Below are 18,280 nucleotides of genomic sequence, written 5' to 3'. Positions count from 1 at the left end.
GAGCTTATTTACTTTCAGACTTTCTTTCCTTAGTCCTTTTCTGATGCAGTTTTTCTCTTTTTTTCGGGTTATCAGTGGCATCTTCGGTTGGGATATGTCTACAAATCTCTGGTCCCTCTTCAGTAAAGTTGTTTAAGGTTATGTGCATCTTGAGTCTTTGTATTGTATGTACTGTAAACTTTGAGAATATTATGCTATTTCTTTCTCTCAAAATTTCTCTGTTGCTAATAAAATTTTTTTTCTTTAGAGCATTCGGATATTTAAGACCTTTATCGGTTGGGTCAACAAATGTATATAAATATTTTGTAATTTTTGTTAATGAATTTTCTCGTTTTACGTGATTTACTTTATGAAGCAACACTCTAAACTTACACCAATCTATATCACTTTTGTTAATATGAATTACACTTAATTTTTGTGTACTATCCAAACAATATGTACCGATAACGCCCTAGAGTAGAATGACTGGGTATTAGTCTTTTTTTACTTGGGTTACTTATGTTCAACGCTCTTTCCCGTACACATCCTAAAAAAATGATCGGATAGAGCATAAGCATTGTCACATTCTCGATACCATTCATGTGTTTCTTCTAATTGCCTCTTGTCCTAATTTATTCTAGGGAAAAACCGTTTTTGCTTCCTTTTACACCATCAATAAGTTAACTTATTCTATTTTTCAAGGTGCCACTTCTTTTGAAAAACTATTCAGTTAGTACCCTGATTACTCTCTACTTCGTCCATTTGGTTATGTGTGTTTCGACCTCCTCCCACTTCACGAACACACTAAGTTAGAACCACGGACTCATATGTGTTGCTTATTGGATTGTAGGGTAAAGATAAACGTTATCGGTGTTGGCATCTCGTGTCTAATCATCTTCATATCTTTCATCATATCACATTCTGGGAGCATTAGATGTTTTCCTCGGTACATCACAGACTGGATCCATGGCCACAATGATCAGGAAAGAAGTCAATCAAGCTTTCAAAGATTAAAATTTGATATATAGCTTACGATAATTATAAACAATTAGTCAACCTCTTGTGTTCGATCATAGAAAATGAATTATTTTGAATGCACGAAAAAAATAGGCCTATGTGAGACATGAGGGACAGTAAAAAAAACTCTACATGTGCAAACATGGATAGAAACATCAATCCTCAGCCATGAATGGGCTTTAGGTAGTCATCAATATCCAAGAGGATTTAATCTTGTTGTTGAAGGGTTTGAGGTAGCTGATTTTCTCCACAATAAAAAATGATATAATAGGGTATCCTCTAAATGTAGCAAATGCCTATTGAAGGTTTAGCTATAGAGTGATCTAGTCCACCTCAAGAAAACTTTGAAGGAAGTTAAAATTGGATAATTAAGAATCTAGTCCAATATAACCAAGTCCTTATCCTCCCCAGGAAGTAAAAATTTAGGGGAGAATGAAATGGCCACGGAAAAATACATGGTAGGCTAAGGATCCACACACCCATTGATAGAAATAGCAATATCTAACATCTAGATACGGAGACCAAGGAGAAAGTTTGGAACAACCGGACGACAACAATGATCAACCATCCCACAAGATTTGTGTCCATTCATTGATCCAAAGATCTTGGCCGAGTGCATCCGAAAAGCATTCCTATTGATAAAGCTTGGGGAATGGTTGGAAACTTTTGGATTTGATTATTTCTCAAGTGAGAATGAATACTTGACAATAAACATATTCTCAAGTTTACTACACGATGTGAAAAGTTGAGGATGAATGGCTATTACAAGCTCGAACTTAATTTCAACTATTGATGACTCAAAATATAAGCATATTCTTCGCTTGATAAAACTACTTATTACTTGAATTTCTGTATAAAAACTATTACAATAGCTGGTTAATGGCATACTTTATTGATCTCTATCACTTGACATGATCCATAATTGGTTTGTTGAGATTATTAACAATTTTTGCCCTTTTAAGCGGTGTTTTGGAGCCAGAAAATCTAAGGGAGACGCCACAAGCTACAGCCACCTCCGCTCGCAAGCGGTGACTCCATCACCCAGAAAACTAAGGCAAGAGAGGCAAGCGGCAGCCTCTCCCGCTCGCGAAGTGACGGCAGCCCAACTCAAATATTGACTAAGTGTCCCAACTGCAGCGGTACAACCATTTCACTACCAGCCAGCACAAGCAAGCCCGCCTAACTGCGCTTATGCCCTTCAGTCATCCGGCAAGCGAGGAAGATCTGCGCCCTTACAAACCCATGCAAGCGAAGCGAGCACACTAGGAGTTATGGACAACAACTGCTTCAAAAGAATAACCGTCATCAACTGTCTAACTGCCTAGCGGTTGAAACCGCCTTGTAACTGCTTCTGACCGTTATTTATACCTGCTATAAATAAGGCCAGATACCTGTATGTAGATATACTAGCAATTACTTTTCTGTGCAGTCTAACTGTCTTCCTGTTCTCCGAGAGCTCCAACCCTGAAAGAGAGTTCTCCACAGGAATGGCCAAGGGAGTGGGGATTCCCTTTCTCCCTTGGCCAATACTTTACTTCTTACTTAGTGTAGTTTATCGCTTTCATTTACAGTTTTGTAGAATTAGAGATTCCAGCTTTACTAGTAAGTAATGAAATATCATTCAGTTTTTCATCTCCACTTCTTTCACACTTTTTCACACTTATATAAACCCTGATTTTAAAGAATTTCACTTCACTGGTTTAGAGCATAGAAAAATTGATTATCCAAGTCTTGTCTTTTGTCACAAATATTTTAAAGGTAGTTTAATGTAGTTAAGTACGTGGGAGCCTTGTCGACCTGCTTAACTACTGGTTCAAATTCAGTTTTGATTAAAAAGAGGTAACAGAAGGGTAATGCCACTAATGAGGGCATAGGCGGTGGTCTATCAGGTCGCATAAATTCCTAGTGACAGTAGGATTTCTTTCTTATAATGTTCCGATTCTGAGTGTCATTGAAGTCTTGTTGTAAATCCCTTAAGGTCAAATACCAGTGATAAGAATTCTCTATAATCTGGTTTATATTTACATCATCTCCTCTCTCCGCTTTCGTATTATACATATATGTCTGCTTAAACACCAACACCACTCGCTCATCTCATCCAGGAAAACCTAGTCATTAAGTAACGTACAGTTCAAACACAACACCTCTCCTTCACTCTTTACTGCTTAATCTATACATATTACATTAATTATGCCACTCGCTCGTGCCCCCCCTCGCTCGCCCCTCACTGGCACTCCACCGCTCACCTCCGTGCCGCTTGCCTCCACAATACTTTACCATTTTTGCTTACCGCTTTTCGTAGAATTAGAATTTGATCCGCTGTAAGCGGGTCCCTTACTGCATTTTCCGCCGCTTTCACAAGATCTGTACTTGATTTAAAATTTGCAACTTAAAATCCCTGTGTTCGACCTGAAAACTCACAAGTTAAAGAGTATAAATAATTATGATAACTACTCAGGGTCTACAACCACAAATGTTTACCATATCAGATCATCTTCTATAATCCACCACATTATCTTTTTCGAATAAAAATTCCTTGTGAATACACACACTTTAGCCACTCAAATTTTTAGCTATCATAATTTGGAACTATCTTTAATTGAAGTAGCATTCTCGTCATATACTCCTCTTTCGTTCCTCTTTCCTGGACCGTCCAATTATGTTATAGATAGAGAGATTATTACCTGAGAGATTCTATACTTACCTTATGAAAATGACGACCATATACTTTGTGGTCACATAAAAAAAAATAGTCAATGGCCAACATTAAAGAGGTTCAAAAAGACTAAAAATAAATGTTTCATCAACTTCCTAGATCGACAGGCCATTACCATGGCGATTAACAATATAGGGTTAGATTTAAGGATAAAAATAGAATTTTTGAAGTTTTAGGACTTTAATCATCTATGCCATTGGTCTTAAGAACAAAACAAATGGTAGAGAAATGCAAGAAGCACACATAGGAAGAATGATGGAAAATCCACCACTATCTTTATGGATGAATCATATTATTAGGATTCAGAGAAGATTGAAGTGTTGATTCCTAAATTTTTACAAGTTTAAACTTATTTATATCCCGTCTTAAGGACATCAAAGACAAAATTATATAAATGTTGTTTATACTTTCAATGTGTTTAAACAAAGCAAATTTTTGTTTAAAAACAAACAAATGTTATTCGTTAACGGATCATTGCTCCTAATTTTTTAAAAGAAACTTTGTCACTTTCAATAAATCAAATTAATTGTGATTTTATTTTTTTAAAAAAAAAAACCCTTATTCAATATTGAAGAGTTTGAAGAATTGTTCCGACATTTTTGCATGGAAAGATGTCGGATAAGATATGATTTCTAAAGCCGAGCATTGGCTTGAGATGGGTTGACAATCAATAAAAAATATAAAAATGTGCGTCTTGCTATGTATTCAAAAATTGTTTGTGGCCGGATTAAATATGACGAGTGTTGTATTTGTCAAAAAATGAATGATCAATGGGAGAAACACAAAAAATTCTAAAATTTCTACTTAAAACAAAATTTGAATTGACAAAGGAGATTAATAGACTAGAAGAAAGGGAGAAACACAAAAAATTCTAAAATTTCTACTTAAAACAAAATTTGAATTGACAAAGGAGATTAATAGACTAGAAGAAAGGAAAATAAAATTAGTAATGACGAAGTTGAAGTTTGATATTTCACATGTACATATTCGAGAATGAGTGAAGTGCACAAATAAAATAACTGAAAATTAAATACAATCTATATTTGAAAAGGGAATGAATTGCAAATAAATTTGTAGATAAAGTGATTGAAATCCAATCTATCTATAAAATTACATAGGTTTCCTTTTTAATAATAATAATAATAATAATAATATATAATTTAAAAAATAATTATTTTATGATACGACAAGTAACAAAATTTAGTGTCATAACTAAAAGCAAAAACTATGTATCGCAAGGTGGATCCCTTAAACGCTAAAAATTGGATGAAGTTGGCGCCGCGCATTTTCAATCAAGAGCTATTGTCGTTTTTGCTTTTTCCTTTTGGGTTCGTAGAGAGAAGAGGAGAAGGGAATCCCATCTGAAGTCGGCCGGCGGCTCCTCGCCCCTTCCTTCAAAACGTCAAGGATTTACTCTGCTACTACCACTTCAAACCTAGTTCGTTTTTGGGAAGAAACATCATGCCGAGGGAGATCATCACCCTGCAAGTGGGCCAATGCGGCAACCAGATCGGGATGGAGTTCTGGAAGCAGCTCTGCCTCGAGCACGGCATTAGCAAAGAAGGCATTCTTGAAGATTTCGCTACTCAGGTTTCTGCTCCTCCTCCTCCTCCTCCTCCTCCTCCTCCTTTCTTTTTGTCTTTTACTTTCCTCTTTTTCTACCCTTGTAAGTCGCGTTTTGTCTGGTGTACTTCGACGAGGCCTCTACACAAGGCAATGTTGATTGATTGTTTCAATTATGCCGTTTTCATCGTCTGAATCTGCTGAATTTGTGCAAGACTTGATGGTTATTTATTTAGTGGTTAAGGATTTCGTCATTAATTAATTTTTGAAATGATGATTGTTAGCGCGCGGGCTGTTAACTTTTGTAAGTGCGACTTATCTGTGAATGCTGGAAATCGAAGCCAGGGACAATCTCGCTGAGAGTGTTAGGGTTTATGATTTAGGGTTTGGCTTGGTTTGGTTGTGAGTGACTGAGGGAAGAAATCCGGAGTGACAGTCCGTTGGATGTTGGTTTAGGAATCAATCATCTATATATATTGATTGAAGCTTTCAATTCGAAGTTGCTGTTTTAATGACTCCATTACATTAGCATTGTCTAATTAAAAATTCTACTGATTAATGCTACTTGCTGTTTGTCGAAATGTGTTTGGGACTACTTTTTACAGGATTAACCACACATTCTATGTCTTGTTTTGTAACTAAAACTGGGAAAGGTTTAAGAAATGTATCATCAATTCTAGATAAAGTGCATGCTGTTCTTGGAAATTATTTTGCGAGTATTCATTTAAATGTTCGGAAATTTACACTTCAGAGTATTGACTTAAGGACCTTTGTCTCATCTTAATTGTGATTGGATATCTGTCTTTTTCATCTGATACATTGAATTTTCGATTAAAGACAAGTGCTTGCATAATAATAAATGTCTCTTTGAATATACTTGCTGCAGGGAGGTGACCGAAAAGATGTGTTTTTCTATCAAGCGGACGACCAACATTATATACCCCGAGCATTGCTTATGGATTTGGAGCCTAGAGTGATCAATGGCATCCAAAACAGTGAATACAGGAATCTGTACAATCACGAGAATATATTCATAGCAGATCATGGAGGGGGTGCTGGAAATAATTGGGCAAGTGGATATCACCAGGTATGGGATATTTTTATTCAATAAATAGTAATCTCACATAAACAGATGGTGCGGTTTGAACCCTTTTATCATGCGATTAAGAAGCCTTTCGTTGTGCCATCTGAATCCACCTTCTGCAAAGACTATTCATCTGATTTTGGTTACTTCTACAGTTGGATGGTTTATTTACACCATTGGATACAGTTTCTCCTATTTGAAAAGGATTTGTAGAAGTTTGTGATGAGCTTCATTATTCTGGATTTTTATTTCTCAAAATTATGATAATTTGAAAGAGTTGCCTGTAGAACCCATTACCCTGTAGTCTTTCTTACGTGCCTCCTTATTGCATTGGACTGTAATGACATTGTATCATATTGCCTTTTGGGCACTGACTTGATTAGAGCCATAATCTTGACTAGTTGTGTGCTTCGCATTATTTGGGATTGGCACGTAAAAGAGATGTTACTTGGCACTTTGTTGGGACTTGTGAGAGGAAGCTTCTATCATTCATGAAAAGATTTGTTCTACTTCCGTAGCAACGTGGGACATTTGATAGCCGAATGAACACAATGCATTTCATGATTTTGCAGCAGGGTCTCATATGTGCTTAGGGGCATGCAGCGTTAGATGTAGTTTGTATTTCTCATTGAAATTCATATATTTACTTTCATTATGAGTTTAATGCCTTGATGCATAGTCTTTGAGTTTGTCAAACTTTCATTATTTTCTCTTTTATTGATGCCACTTTTATCATATTAATTAGGGCAAGCAATATGAAGAGGATCTAATGGACATGATTGATAGAGAGGCAGATGGAAGTGATAGTCTTGAGGGATTTGTTCTATGTCATTCTATTGCTGGGGGAACAGGCTCAGGTGATATATCCCTTTTGACCTATTTTATACTGAAACTAAGCTATTGGTTTAGTAATGCCAAACTACTTATGCTTAAATGTGTGCTTGAGTATATATTTCTCCAAAATATAAATCTGATATCTACGGTTATTGTACTAAATTTCATACTGCTATCATTGTTTTGGAGTGGCTTGTTTTTTACTTTTTGTTTGGATGGAATCCCCCATTTGGACATTCATTTAAGAAATCCCAACACTACAACAAATCCCTCTCTCCCGAAGAAACCAATTCATAGGCCATAGGTTTATCTATCCAGTGTTTGTGTCTGATTTCAGCTGCAAGAAGGCTCAATTGTCTGGTTAACCTTTTGACCTATCAGCAAGGGATCCTTGAGGACCCTATATCGTGCTAATTTGTTGTTAATCACTATCAAATTTGAATGACTATATTATCTCTTTATATTATCCATGCTTAATCTTAAATTTGTTGCTTTCATGCAGGCATGGGTTCTTATTTGTTGGAGACATTGAATGATCGTTATAGCAAAAAACTTGTTCAGACATATAGTGTTTTTCCAAACCAGAATGAGACAAGTGATGTGGTTGTTCAACCGTACAACTCCCTTCTAACACTCAAAAGATTAACATTGAATGCAGATTGCGTAGTTGTTCTTGATAATACTGCATTAAATAGAATTGCTGTTGAGAGGCTGCATATCACAACTCCCACATTTGCCCAAACAAATTCTCTTGTGTCTACTGTCATGTCAGCTAGTACAACCACCTTGCGCTATCCAGGGTATATGAATAATGACTTGGTTGGCCTCCTTGCTTCATTGATCCCGACTCCTCGATGCCACTTCCTGATGACTGGATATACACCTCTCACAGTGGAGCGGCAGGTCTGATGTCGATGACTAACTTTGATTAGTATTGAGTTTTTTTTTTTTTGAAGTTAGATGACAGGAAGAACACGTTCTGAACTCCATTACAATCGAACGAAATGAATATTTTCCTTAGGATAGAACTCAAAGGCAGCAGATAACTACTAGGAAAATCATTCTCTAAAATATCTACAATTAGATTTATCTGTGCTATCTACAAAGTAAGTTGAATCATTTGTAGTGACTAGCATTGGAGCTTCACATTTATTTGTCTTGTATCAGTTTACAACTTTTTATATAAATTAATGAAGTATGCTCTGTGTGAGAGGGAATTGTCTTCTTCTACATTTCTAAGTCCTTTGTGCTCATACTTGACATTCTTGCTGCTAAATGTACTTCAATGCAACTCATCTTTAACAGCCAGCACGTTTTTGTTGAAAATGACAAGTTAGCATACTACTGAGTTTTTATTTTATTTTATTTTATTTTGCAGAACTGTTTGTACCATTTTAGCATGCTACTGGGTTTCAACTTATAAGATGCTACTAGATACTGATATTGATTGATTGTTCAGTTTTTGACCGTTGATGTTAAATATTTAAGGATTTTGCATGTTCAATCTGTTAAAGGCAATAAATAAAGCTTTTCTCTTACTTCATCTATGATTCCAGAAATAAAATCATCTTTTGTTCTTTCAATTGTTATTCGCAATCTAATACTGGTGCATCCAATTGGCAGGCTAATGTTATCCGGAAAACAACCGTACTTGATGTGATGAGAAGACTTCTCCAGGCAAGACAAATTAGAAATGATCTGTGTTTGTTGTACATGTGTGAAAGATGTTCTCATGGTTTCTACCTTAACAGACAAAAAATATCATGGTTTCCTCTTGTGCTCGGACCAAAGAAGCTAGCCAGGCAAAATACATATCAATTTTAAACATCATCCAGGGTGAGGTGGATCCTACTCAGGTAATTTTGACAACTACCTTAACAAATTTTTTAGAAATGGAAATATGATCATTTATCAGGATTTAGGTCATGACAATTTACAGTATAATCAATAAAGCTTATTCACATTTATTTACCCAATAGATGCTTTTAAAGTTATTTTTTCAGATCCGAAGTTCTGTAGCTATAGTTGCACGTACATTTAGCCATTTGTAAGAAAATTAATCACTATGTCATGTTGAAGTTTCTCAAGGCCCTGACAATGGTTGAAGCAGTCTCTTGATAGATAGTTTTTTAATATAATAGAAGTGGGTGATATTATATTACAACTACAGAAAAGTGTCAGTTATTATTTATTAGGTTTCAGTGAGATGGGGATGTAGAAGCATTTGAATGACTTGGTTACATTGTGGACAACAGTTGATTATTATGAACTACCCTTATCTGTCCCCTGACGAGGATGTGTGTTGTATGCATCAGCGAGTTTGATGTTTTTATCTTATTTGATGACATTGAATCATGGATATTTCATAGGCACTTTGATTGCTTAGGATGCTCATTGTGGAGGACCCCGTTCTGTGTTTGTTTTTTAATCTTTTTATGCTAAGGTGTTCACACTTCACAGCTTAGCTAATTTAAACATTATGATTGACCTTATTCACAGGTTCATGAAAGTCTGCAAAGAATACGTGAGAGGAAACTTGTTAACTTCATTGAATGGGGACCTGCTAGCATTCAGGTATGTTGAATATACATTCATTGTTTTTTGAAAATGTTATTCTTAAACATGGTTATAAAACACTTGAACCATCTTGTGGTAGGTTGCACTGTCCCGGAAATCTCCTTATGTCCAAACAGCTCACCGAGTAAGATTTTACTCTTAACAGTTTGCTTTTTTATTAAATTTTATTTTTGGATATAGAGCACAACTCATCTTTTGCTCAACTGCTTGCTTATGCCTTACAATTGTTTGTACATCAAACCATTGAGCGCAATTATTGACACAGATATGTTTTGGTAAATTAATTGTGGTGATCGTAATATTTTTCCCTTTCACGCCTATTGTTCTTCTATTGAAGCTACGTCATATAACTATTATAGACATGCAATGCATTATGACAAGAAAATTCAAAGCAAGTGAATTTTTGTATATGTTTCTGTAGTACTTGTGTGATATGGTTAATATTGAATGTAGTGGCACTTTAACTTAAAGTCTTCAAATATGAAAGTGTCTCATTCATATGCTCTTTATGTAATTGTTAGGTGAGTGGACTCATGCTTGCCAGTCACACGGGCATTCGCCATTTATTCTCCAAGTGTTTAAGCCAATACGACAAGCTGAGAAAGAGACAAGCTTTTCTTGATAACTACAGAAATTACCCTATGTTTGCTGTAAGTTTCTGCATCTGTCTATCTATTATTTCAGCATATTGCTGGTTTTAAGCTTTATCGATGTTGCCATCTGTATTTTAAAAACTTTTTGTTCGATTCATGGCTGCTCTTTTGTACATGTATGCTCACACCAGTCACCAAATTTATGGTACACCATAGTGCATGAAGTCTCAAAGGGACACTTTTAGCTTTCTTTTGCTCATCCTCTTAAGGTTACCTAGCGAGCACTTGATAAATGTAATTGTGACTATTTATGATCAGTGTAAACTTTTGCTGCATTCTTGTTTGGACTCGAATGGCTAAGTATAATTAGATCTCTATAGTTCTGACCGTTTGGAATTGTCCGCCCTAAAAAATTAACCGTGTTGCAATACTCTCAGGACAATGATCTTTCAGAGTTTGATGAATCTAGGGACATCATTGATAGTCTTGTAGATGAGTACAAGGCTTGTGAATCACGGGATTACATAAAATGGGGAATGGAGGTAACGTGCTGCCTCTGTGGATTATTTGTATACTCTTTTCTTTTCGGGTATGCATCCATTATTGTGTGATTGTGCAGGATCCGGACCACCTCATGTCTGGAGAAGGAAATGCTTCCGGTACAGTGGATCCCAAATTAGCAATCTGATTGCCATTTGCCTTTCTCATATGCTGCTCTACTTATACATTCTGGTTTGTTCTCTGTGTTGGATTTTTTTTTTTTTTTAGCTCCACTCAAATTTTTAATATGCATAAATCTCTCAATGACAAAGCATGATTATGGTTTCTGTAATTTGCGCGGCGAATGTATTAATTTATAATCAATTCTATTTCTGCTTGCCTGTAGTGACAGATGCTGTCCTCTTTGAGTGACTGGTGTTTCTTTCAACCACTTTGTTATTTCATTTTGTTATAAGGTTGGTTGAGAGCTTATGTGTTGGGAATTTTACTGCGTTCAAGCTATGCTTTTGCTGCTGGTGTTGGTGGTGATGGTAAGATTGAGAGAGAGAAGGGTAGAATGAGTTCCAGACACCTCTTTCTTGTTTCATTGCACTATTCTAGTTGTATATGAAATTTGTTATGTTATGTTGTTTTGTGGAGTAATGGGTGAAAAGCAACTCCAGCATGATTGAGATTTCATTTAGATCTGTGTCTTAGGGTAGGGTGCCAATTGGGATTTATCCCCATGATTGCTCTAATCAGCGCAGCGCATGAAAATACTATATTATGAAAATATAACATAAAATGTATGGGGTATAAAGTATTAGTATTTTACTATCAATTTTATTGTGTTTAAATTTATATATAATGTGTTAGTCTGTACTATCAGCCGTAACTGCTGCTAGATAAAAAAAAAATATATATATATGATTGATCAATTATTTATTTATTTATTTTATTAAAAAAATTATTTAAGATATTTTACGTTTTTTATTTGTATAAAATTTATTAAATTTAGGTTTTTATTTCGAACTAAACATCAATTTAATGAGGGTGTTTCATGCAAACTTTTCATTAACACAAGGAAGTTTTACGTAATAAATAAAATACACGGTGTTTTGTGCATTTTTAATAAAATACAAGGATGTGTTATATAATTTACCTAAAAAAAAAAAAAACACACACACACACACCCGAGGAATGATTGAAATGATGCAACTAACAATAGTTTTCATCTGTTTTAGTAAAAATACATAAGACATTATATGTTTTATTTATTGCATGGAATTTTTTATGTTAATGTAAAATTTGCACAAAACACCCTTTTTGTTTAAAAAATATATTTGTTTCTAAATTAAAGATCAAATTACGCAAGTTTTATACAAATAAAAAATGTAAAATATTTTAAATAAATAAAACTTTCGTAATTTATGTCTTTAGTTTTGGACAAGAACGGTGTTTCGTGCAAATTTTACATTAACATAGGGTTTCACGCAATAAATAAAACATATAGTGTTTTGTGCATTTTTATTAAAGACACAATGGAAATGTTATATAATTTACCCTATTTTAGATGATCACGTATTGAGATATATATTATGATTATCATAACCAAGGTTATCTTGGATTGCGGTAATCAATCTTATAGCTTTGTTTACTTGATTTTTTTTAGTGACAATTGGGAATAAATCTCTCTTTCCATAATTAAATTGATATTCAGTCTCCATTCCTAATAAATTATACTGCATTCTCTCTTTTCTCATTTTGCTTTATCTTAACTCCCTATCCATCTCAATCTTCTCTCTCCTCTTTTCAAAACTCATATCGTCAAAATTCGCACAAAATCGGAACTGAAATTCGATAAGGAAGAAATCTACCTTCGGAAAATGAACACCGCAATCCGGTTGGGCAATCTGCAAGCCTCCCAAAGACCCATTTCTCACCCCGTGGGTTTCTTCATCATGCGATTTTGTCCTCCATCTCCGAAAAATATCAACGTAAGGATTTATTATACTCTAATCGTGCTATTTCGTTCGTCATCATCAGAAATAGGTCCAGTTTCAATTTCGTTCACTGCCTGTTCATTCTGCCGATTAATCAACGAGAGAGGGGCAATTGTATATTTCTGGTAACAATTGGCTTGCCACTTTTTCTAATTCATTTTATTTGAGTTTATCTTAATTTGTGGCTTCGTTCTTCGTCTTGTAAGATTCTCTCTAATCGGTGTCGGAATTGATTAATTTTGGAGTATTGGTGTTGGTGTAGATTGAGAGTGTGGTTGTGGTTGTTTGAGGTTGAATTTTCATATATGGTTGATTCTACGGCTCCTCATCGGCCAAACTATGTCGAGATGCTTTCTCCTCCTTCTAACACACCAAATGTTCGACAAATGACTCATCGAAGACATATGCTTAGTTTGATAGTCCTAAGAGTTTTGATTAGGTTTCTATATGGAATAGTTATCCAAGGTGAAGTTTTCGATAGTTGAAATATCATAACTTGTCTCGGATTTAGATTTGCTCTTGTTGAGAAATTTTCACATAGATTTACATCCAATTCTTGATTCTCCGGATGAATTACAAGCATATTTTTATTCACCTCTCTGATGATGAAGATTAGTCTCGCTTGAGATCAAGAGTAGCATGGTTACTGGAAGGTTTTTGAAAGTGTGTTTCCAAACAATTTTTTAGCTTCAAGCTAAATGTGAAATCCCAAATTATCCCGATATGAATTCAACTTCTTTCGCTACCTGTTCATCTGTTCCTCAAGAAAGCTGAATGATAAATAATGATTCATTCAAATTGCCAGATCAAATGTGTAATTACTTTTGGTGTGTTGGATATTATGTAATATATAATAAGTAAATATACAATAGTTAGACCGAATGTGTACTGAAACTTGTTTGTAAATTTGTTGTATCGTGGTACATGAACGAGAAGTACTAGTATAGGGCGACGGTCATTTATAAATGAATTGTTGATGACATAAGTTTCTTGAATGATAATAGAGGTATACGAATTGACAGTCATATTAAAATTTTTAAATTGAGGGAGTAACTAGTTGATGTTACGAGACACATTGGCCTACAACGTATTACCCATTTAAAAATTATAAAAAGATTGTGTAATATTATTTTAGACCCATATGGAGAGGATTATAAATCCCTTTCTCATAGAAAATTATACACTAGTTTTAAGAGTATATATATACATTCAAAAAGGTATTATCCGTAAAAAAAATAGATATTTTTTAATTTAGTTAATTTGTTACATGAAAGAATGCAATAAGTACACAATTAGTAGGATTTTGTACATCAAGCCACATTGAGGGTACGTCGGAGCCATTATGGAGTACTAGTATTTTTAGCCGAGTCATGCCCTATGCATATGCTCGTGATCGAATGTTGTTATGTGTGCTACAATGTGGATTACTATATAATAGGTCTAAACAATTCGTGACGACAATTTTGTACTATAACAACCCAATATAATTTAACTTAGTTAATTATGACTTATTTAGCCATTTATAAGTGGAAGTTGGACTACGATTTATACATATATCATATAAGTCATTTATGACTTATTTATCCATCTATATGAAAATATGTTATGTTTATCTTTTCATCCAATTCATAGTATCATAGGAACACTATCATAATGAATTCATCTCTAGTTACCAACAACAAGTGAATATTTCGAATCGAAAATGGTTGATTTTCCAAGCACAGGTTATCAGGACATATATACCCATTACTGAAGCATATAACACCAATATTATAGGTACATAAGATATACGTCAGGGTATGTATGTATTTGATATAAGTATGTAAGTATGTGCTCCAGGTACAAACATCAATATTCAAGGTATAAATGATAGTTTCTTAGGTAGTATCTGTGTAATAGCAGGTATCCTTGAATGTAGTTAATTTCAGACAATCTACTAACGGATGAGCCAATTCACAAATTCGATGAGAGTACTTCCTCTTCCAGCTCCGATGGAAAAGTTTGGACATGATACATTTACATTAGACAACTTATGTCATACTTTTCAATGAGAAGACTACAAAATATGTATACATAACAACCAATATAATTTAACTAAGTATTTTCTATTCTTTTTTATTAATTCATAGTAAATATGTGTTGTTTATTCTTACATATAGTTCTAGAATTCGCGAGAACACTACAATGATAAATTCGTCTATGGTTACCAAAAACAATTGAATGTTTTGAATTGAGAATGATCAGTTTCCAAGCATAAGTTACTAGGGCATAGATACTCGTTATTGGAGCATATGAGATCGTATTATAGGTACATAAAAACTACTTCGAGATATGTTGATATTTAATGCAGGTATGTAACAATGTGTTATTGATACGAGCATTGACAATTAATGTATGATTGGTGGCTGCTTAGGTATTATGTATATAGTAACAGGTATCTTTGAATGTGGTCGACTTCAGTCAATCCCTTGAGGGATGAGACAATTAAGGAACTCGATGAAAGTACTTCTTCTATTAGCACTTCTTCACTTAATTGGTGGTTGAGAGAAATAATAGCGATTGAGAGGGCATAAACCTTCGTTGTACATGTATATATTTTTCTTTCTTAGGCGCACCACTAATATACTCAAATATCCGTGAATACACTTATGTTCATTATAGACATTACTTCAATCATTGCAAGATCTTATAATGAATTAGTTCATTCCAATTTAAGAGCAGTATGCATAAATTTTATGACTCGTTGATGTCTTCGTACAAGTATAACCTTCCTAACTAATGGTTAACATGTATATGAGCATATATTTCGATCTAGTTATATGTGTACATCGATCCCTTGTGAAGGTACAATATGTGGATATTGCAATTTTAACCATACCGAATAATTAATCATACAATCATTCATGACACAATTCATAGCATTACTTCAAACATTAAGTCTCACCAAATTCAACTCACTATTCGATCCCTCAATCAATCTTAATACAATCCCATCGAACATGAGACAAATAAAAAAAAATTCAACGAACAATTCAATTCAAAAATTACATATTATCCAAATCAAACACAAATAACACAACCAAATCAATCTCAAATCCATCCAAATTCATTAAGTTTCAGTATTTTGGCTGCAATTTTACCGTGGTAACTCTTCACATTATCAAATTTGTTGTCGATGCCACCAAATGGATGGATTTTTGGATTTGCGTGGGCGTAACACTTGGCGAACATGCAGACCAAAAGACCGCAGTTGAGAGTGTCACCTTAATGCTGACATCTTACGTACTCGGGCGTCTTCCTTACCATGGGCCATAGGTGTACTGTGTTCAGGTACAAGGATAAAAAACACATCTGCAAAAAATAACACAATATTTTGTTACGTAATTCGGTTTATCCATGGTCAATTGATTATATTTATTTCGTAAACGCACTACTTTCTTCGCATTCCCTTGTCTGAACGGATCATGCAGTGAATTGCACTCAAGAACAACCCGACCTACGATCTATAAATAAATATCATCAGTTCATATAGCCTGAATCTCAAATCTATTTATAAGTTTATCATAATCTATCAAGAGACGTAATAACATATTCCAAGTACGTAGTAGTCCTCTAAAAGTATACTACTTACCAAACTAGACCTAAAAGATGGAACTCGGGGTACCTAACAATACACATTTTTTTAACCTACAAAACATGATTAATTACCAAATAATCAAACAAAAAAACTAAAATATGCAACTTCGGGTAACTAAAAAAATGCACATTTACAAATTTAACAAAAATCACAGATTAAACAAATAAATTTACCCAAAATCAGTGGCAAAATAAAACAACCAATCTGGTCTGCGTGGGCAAACATACAAATAATTTCAAACACAATTAATAAACACGACTACACCGATCACCTAGGGCTCCTCAACACCGAAATTCATACAAATACGGGACCAAGCTTTACACCCCAAAAAAATCGAACAAACTACAGTATAAAATACTAATATCAATAAAATCAAAAATAAAAAAAAGTCCGACCAGACACTTGCTTCTTCGAGCTTGTCCCATGAGATGGGAGCATGTAAGTTGTTTTCTTCACTATTTTTGCACCGATCGGCTGCTACTTGATCGTTGGGGTTGGAGAACGTCGGTTCACCTGAATATGGAATATGGAGCGTTTAAAATCGAGGTGAGAGGAGTTATGAGAGGTTTCTTGCCTCAACCCAGTTAAATCATTGATAACTGTTTTTTTTTTTTTTTTTTTTAATTCACAAAAAGATATGCAATATTTAAGTAGAAGTATATAAGGTTATAATGGGGTAAAACGTGAAGTAATGTAAGTATCTATTAGAACATTGGAAGTATTGATCAACCTATTTCGAGTACCTGTTGCGTATACAACCGTAATCGAGGGGAAAATACAAATTGGGAGCCGTAACATACCTAATTCATAAAGCAGGACTTCAGCCCAATTAATTTACAATATGGACTAAATTACAACTGGATTTCTATGACAGAGATTTTAATCCAACTTTCCCTTTTTTTTTATATATATAATTTTTCTTAAATTATGTACAAGTAAAATAGTGATTGTTGTGATGTTTAGATTAAAAGATGTGTTGCTATTTGTTGATCTTATATTTATTTGAAATAATAATGGGTCTATTTGTTTATTGATTTTGGAGTTGAATTTGAAGTTTTGAATATTAATATTTTAAACTGTAATAGTTATTTGATGGAGTATAAATAAGTGTTTTGATGTTTTGAATATAAAATTGTTATTTAGTGTAATATTAAAAAATTAAAAAAATATAAATTTTATTTAATATCTTTGGAAAAAAAAAAAAGAATTAGTGAATAATAAAATATTGATTAAAATAAAATTAATGAATGAAAAGTCGTGATAAAAATTCAAACAAATCGAGATTATAAGTGTTACAATTTTATTCTGTCCTTCAAAATAAACATGAGTCCAATTATATCATATTCCATGGCACAATACATATTGTATTTGCTGGTCGAAAGTCAAATACAATATTTAAGAATAGGTTACAATACCTAAAATGCTAATGTGTGACATAGCTCTAACATATATTTCATACAATTTAATAGATACATGTCTTTTATACCATTTAATAATACAAATTTAAAATAAATTCAATATATTATAACACCATTAAAGTAAACGATAATCGGATAAAAGTTCCCAAATGCATAATAAACTTCAGTATGAGAGGGATTTAATTTCAACTTTCCTTTACAGTAAACATGTCCTTTATTATTATAATGCAATCTAATTTTGTCAATCCTTTGAATCATATTATTATTATTATTTGTCTTATTAGAAGGCGGTGTTTTTTTGTCAGCACCTTGGTGAATTATTAATCATCCTTAGATTTATAGATTATTAAATCGAATGGTGCATGTTAAATAAGGCTAG

At 33.9% G+C, this 18,280-nt stretch overlaps 1 protein-coding gene across 3 annotated transcripts; it reads left to right on the top strand.

The window, feature by feature from the left end:
- Positions 1 to 4,960: 4,960 nt before the first annotated feature.
- Positions 4,961 to 11,546, top strand: LOC127241857 (tubulin gamma-1 chain). Of its 3 annotated transcripts, none has more exons than XM_051261087.1 (12): positions 4,961 to 5,302; positions 6,162 to 6,362; positions 7,105 to 7,216; positions 7,696 to 8,096; positions 8,817 to 8,870; positions 8,945 to 9,049; positions 9,693 to 9,767; positions 9,850 to 9,894; positions 10,292 to 10,420; positions 10,801 to 10,905; positions 10,983 to 11,095; positions 11,320 to 11,546. In XM_051261087.1, exons 1-11 carry the CDS (start codon positions 5,174 to 5,176, stop codon positions 11,049 to 11,051), a joined length of 1,425 nt encoding a protein of 474 aa, XP_051117044.1. In that variant the 5' UTR covers positions 4,961 to 5,173; the 3' UTR covers positions 11,052 to 11,095; positions 11,320 to 11,546. The 3 variants fall into 3 exon arrangements, with proteins under 3 accessions (XP_051117044.1, XP_051117043.1, XP_051117042.1); XM_051261086.1 differs by having other exon boundaries at positions 11,250 to 11,546; XM_051261085.1 differs by having other exon boundaries at positions 10,983 to 11,546.
- The last annotated feature ends 6,734 nt before the right edge of the window (positions 11,547 to 18,280 follow it).

Source organism: Andrographis paniculata, unplaced genomic scaffold (assembly GCF_009805555.1).
Source record: "Andrographis paniculata isolate CXL003 unplaced genomic scaffold, ASM980555v1 Contig83END, whole genome shotgun sequence".
Taxonomy (NCBI): Eukaryota; Viridiplantae; Streptophyta; class Magnoliopsida; order Lamiales; family Acanthaceae; genus Andrographis; species Andrographis paniculata.
The sequence above is the reverse complement of the archived record's forward strand: the minus strand, read 5'-3'. Positions and strand labels throughout refer to the sequence as shown.

Coding starts and splice junctions, on each gene's coding strand:
- LOC127241857 (XM_051261087.1), top strand. CDS start 5,174: ATGCCGAGGGAGATCATCACCCTGCAAGTGGGCCAATGCGGCAACCAG. Junction 6,363..7,104: donor GGGCAAGTGGATATCACCAG/GTATGGGATATT, acceptor CATATTAATTAG/GGCAAGCAATATGAAGAGGA. Junction 7,217..7,695: donor TGCTGGGGGAACAGGCTCAG/GTGATATATCCC, acceptor GCTTTCATGCAG/GCATGGGTTCTTATTTGTTG.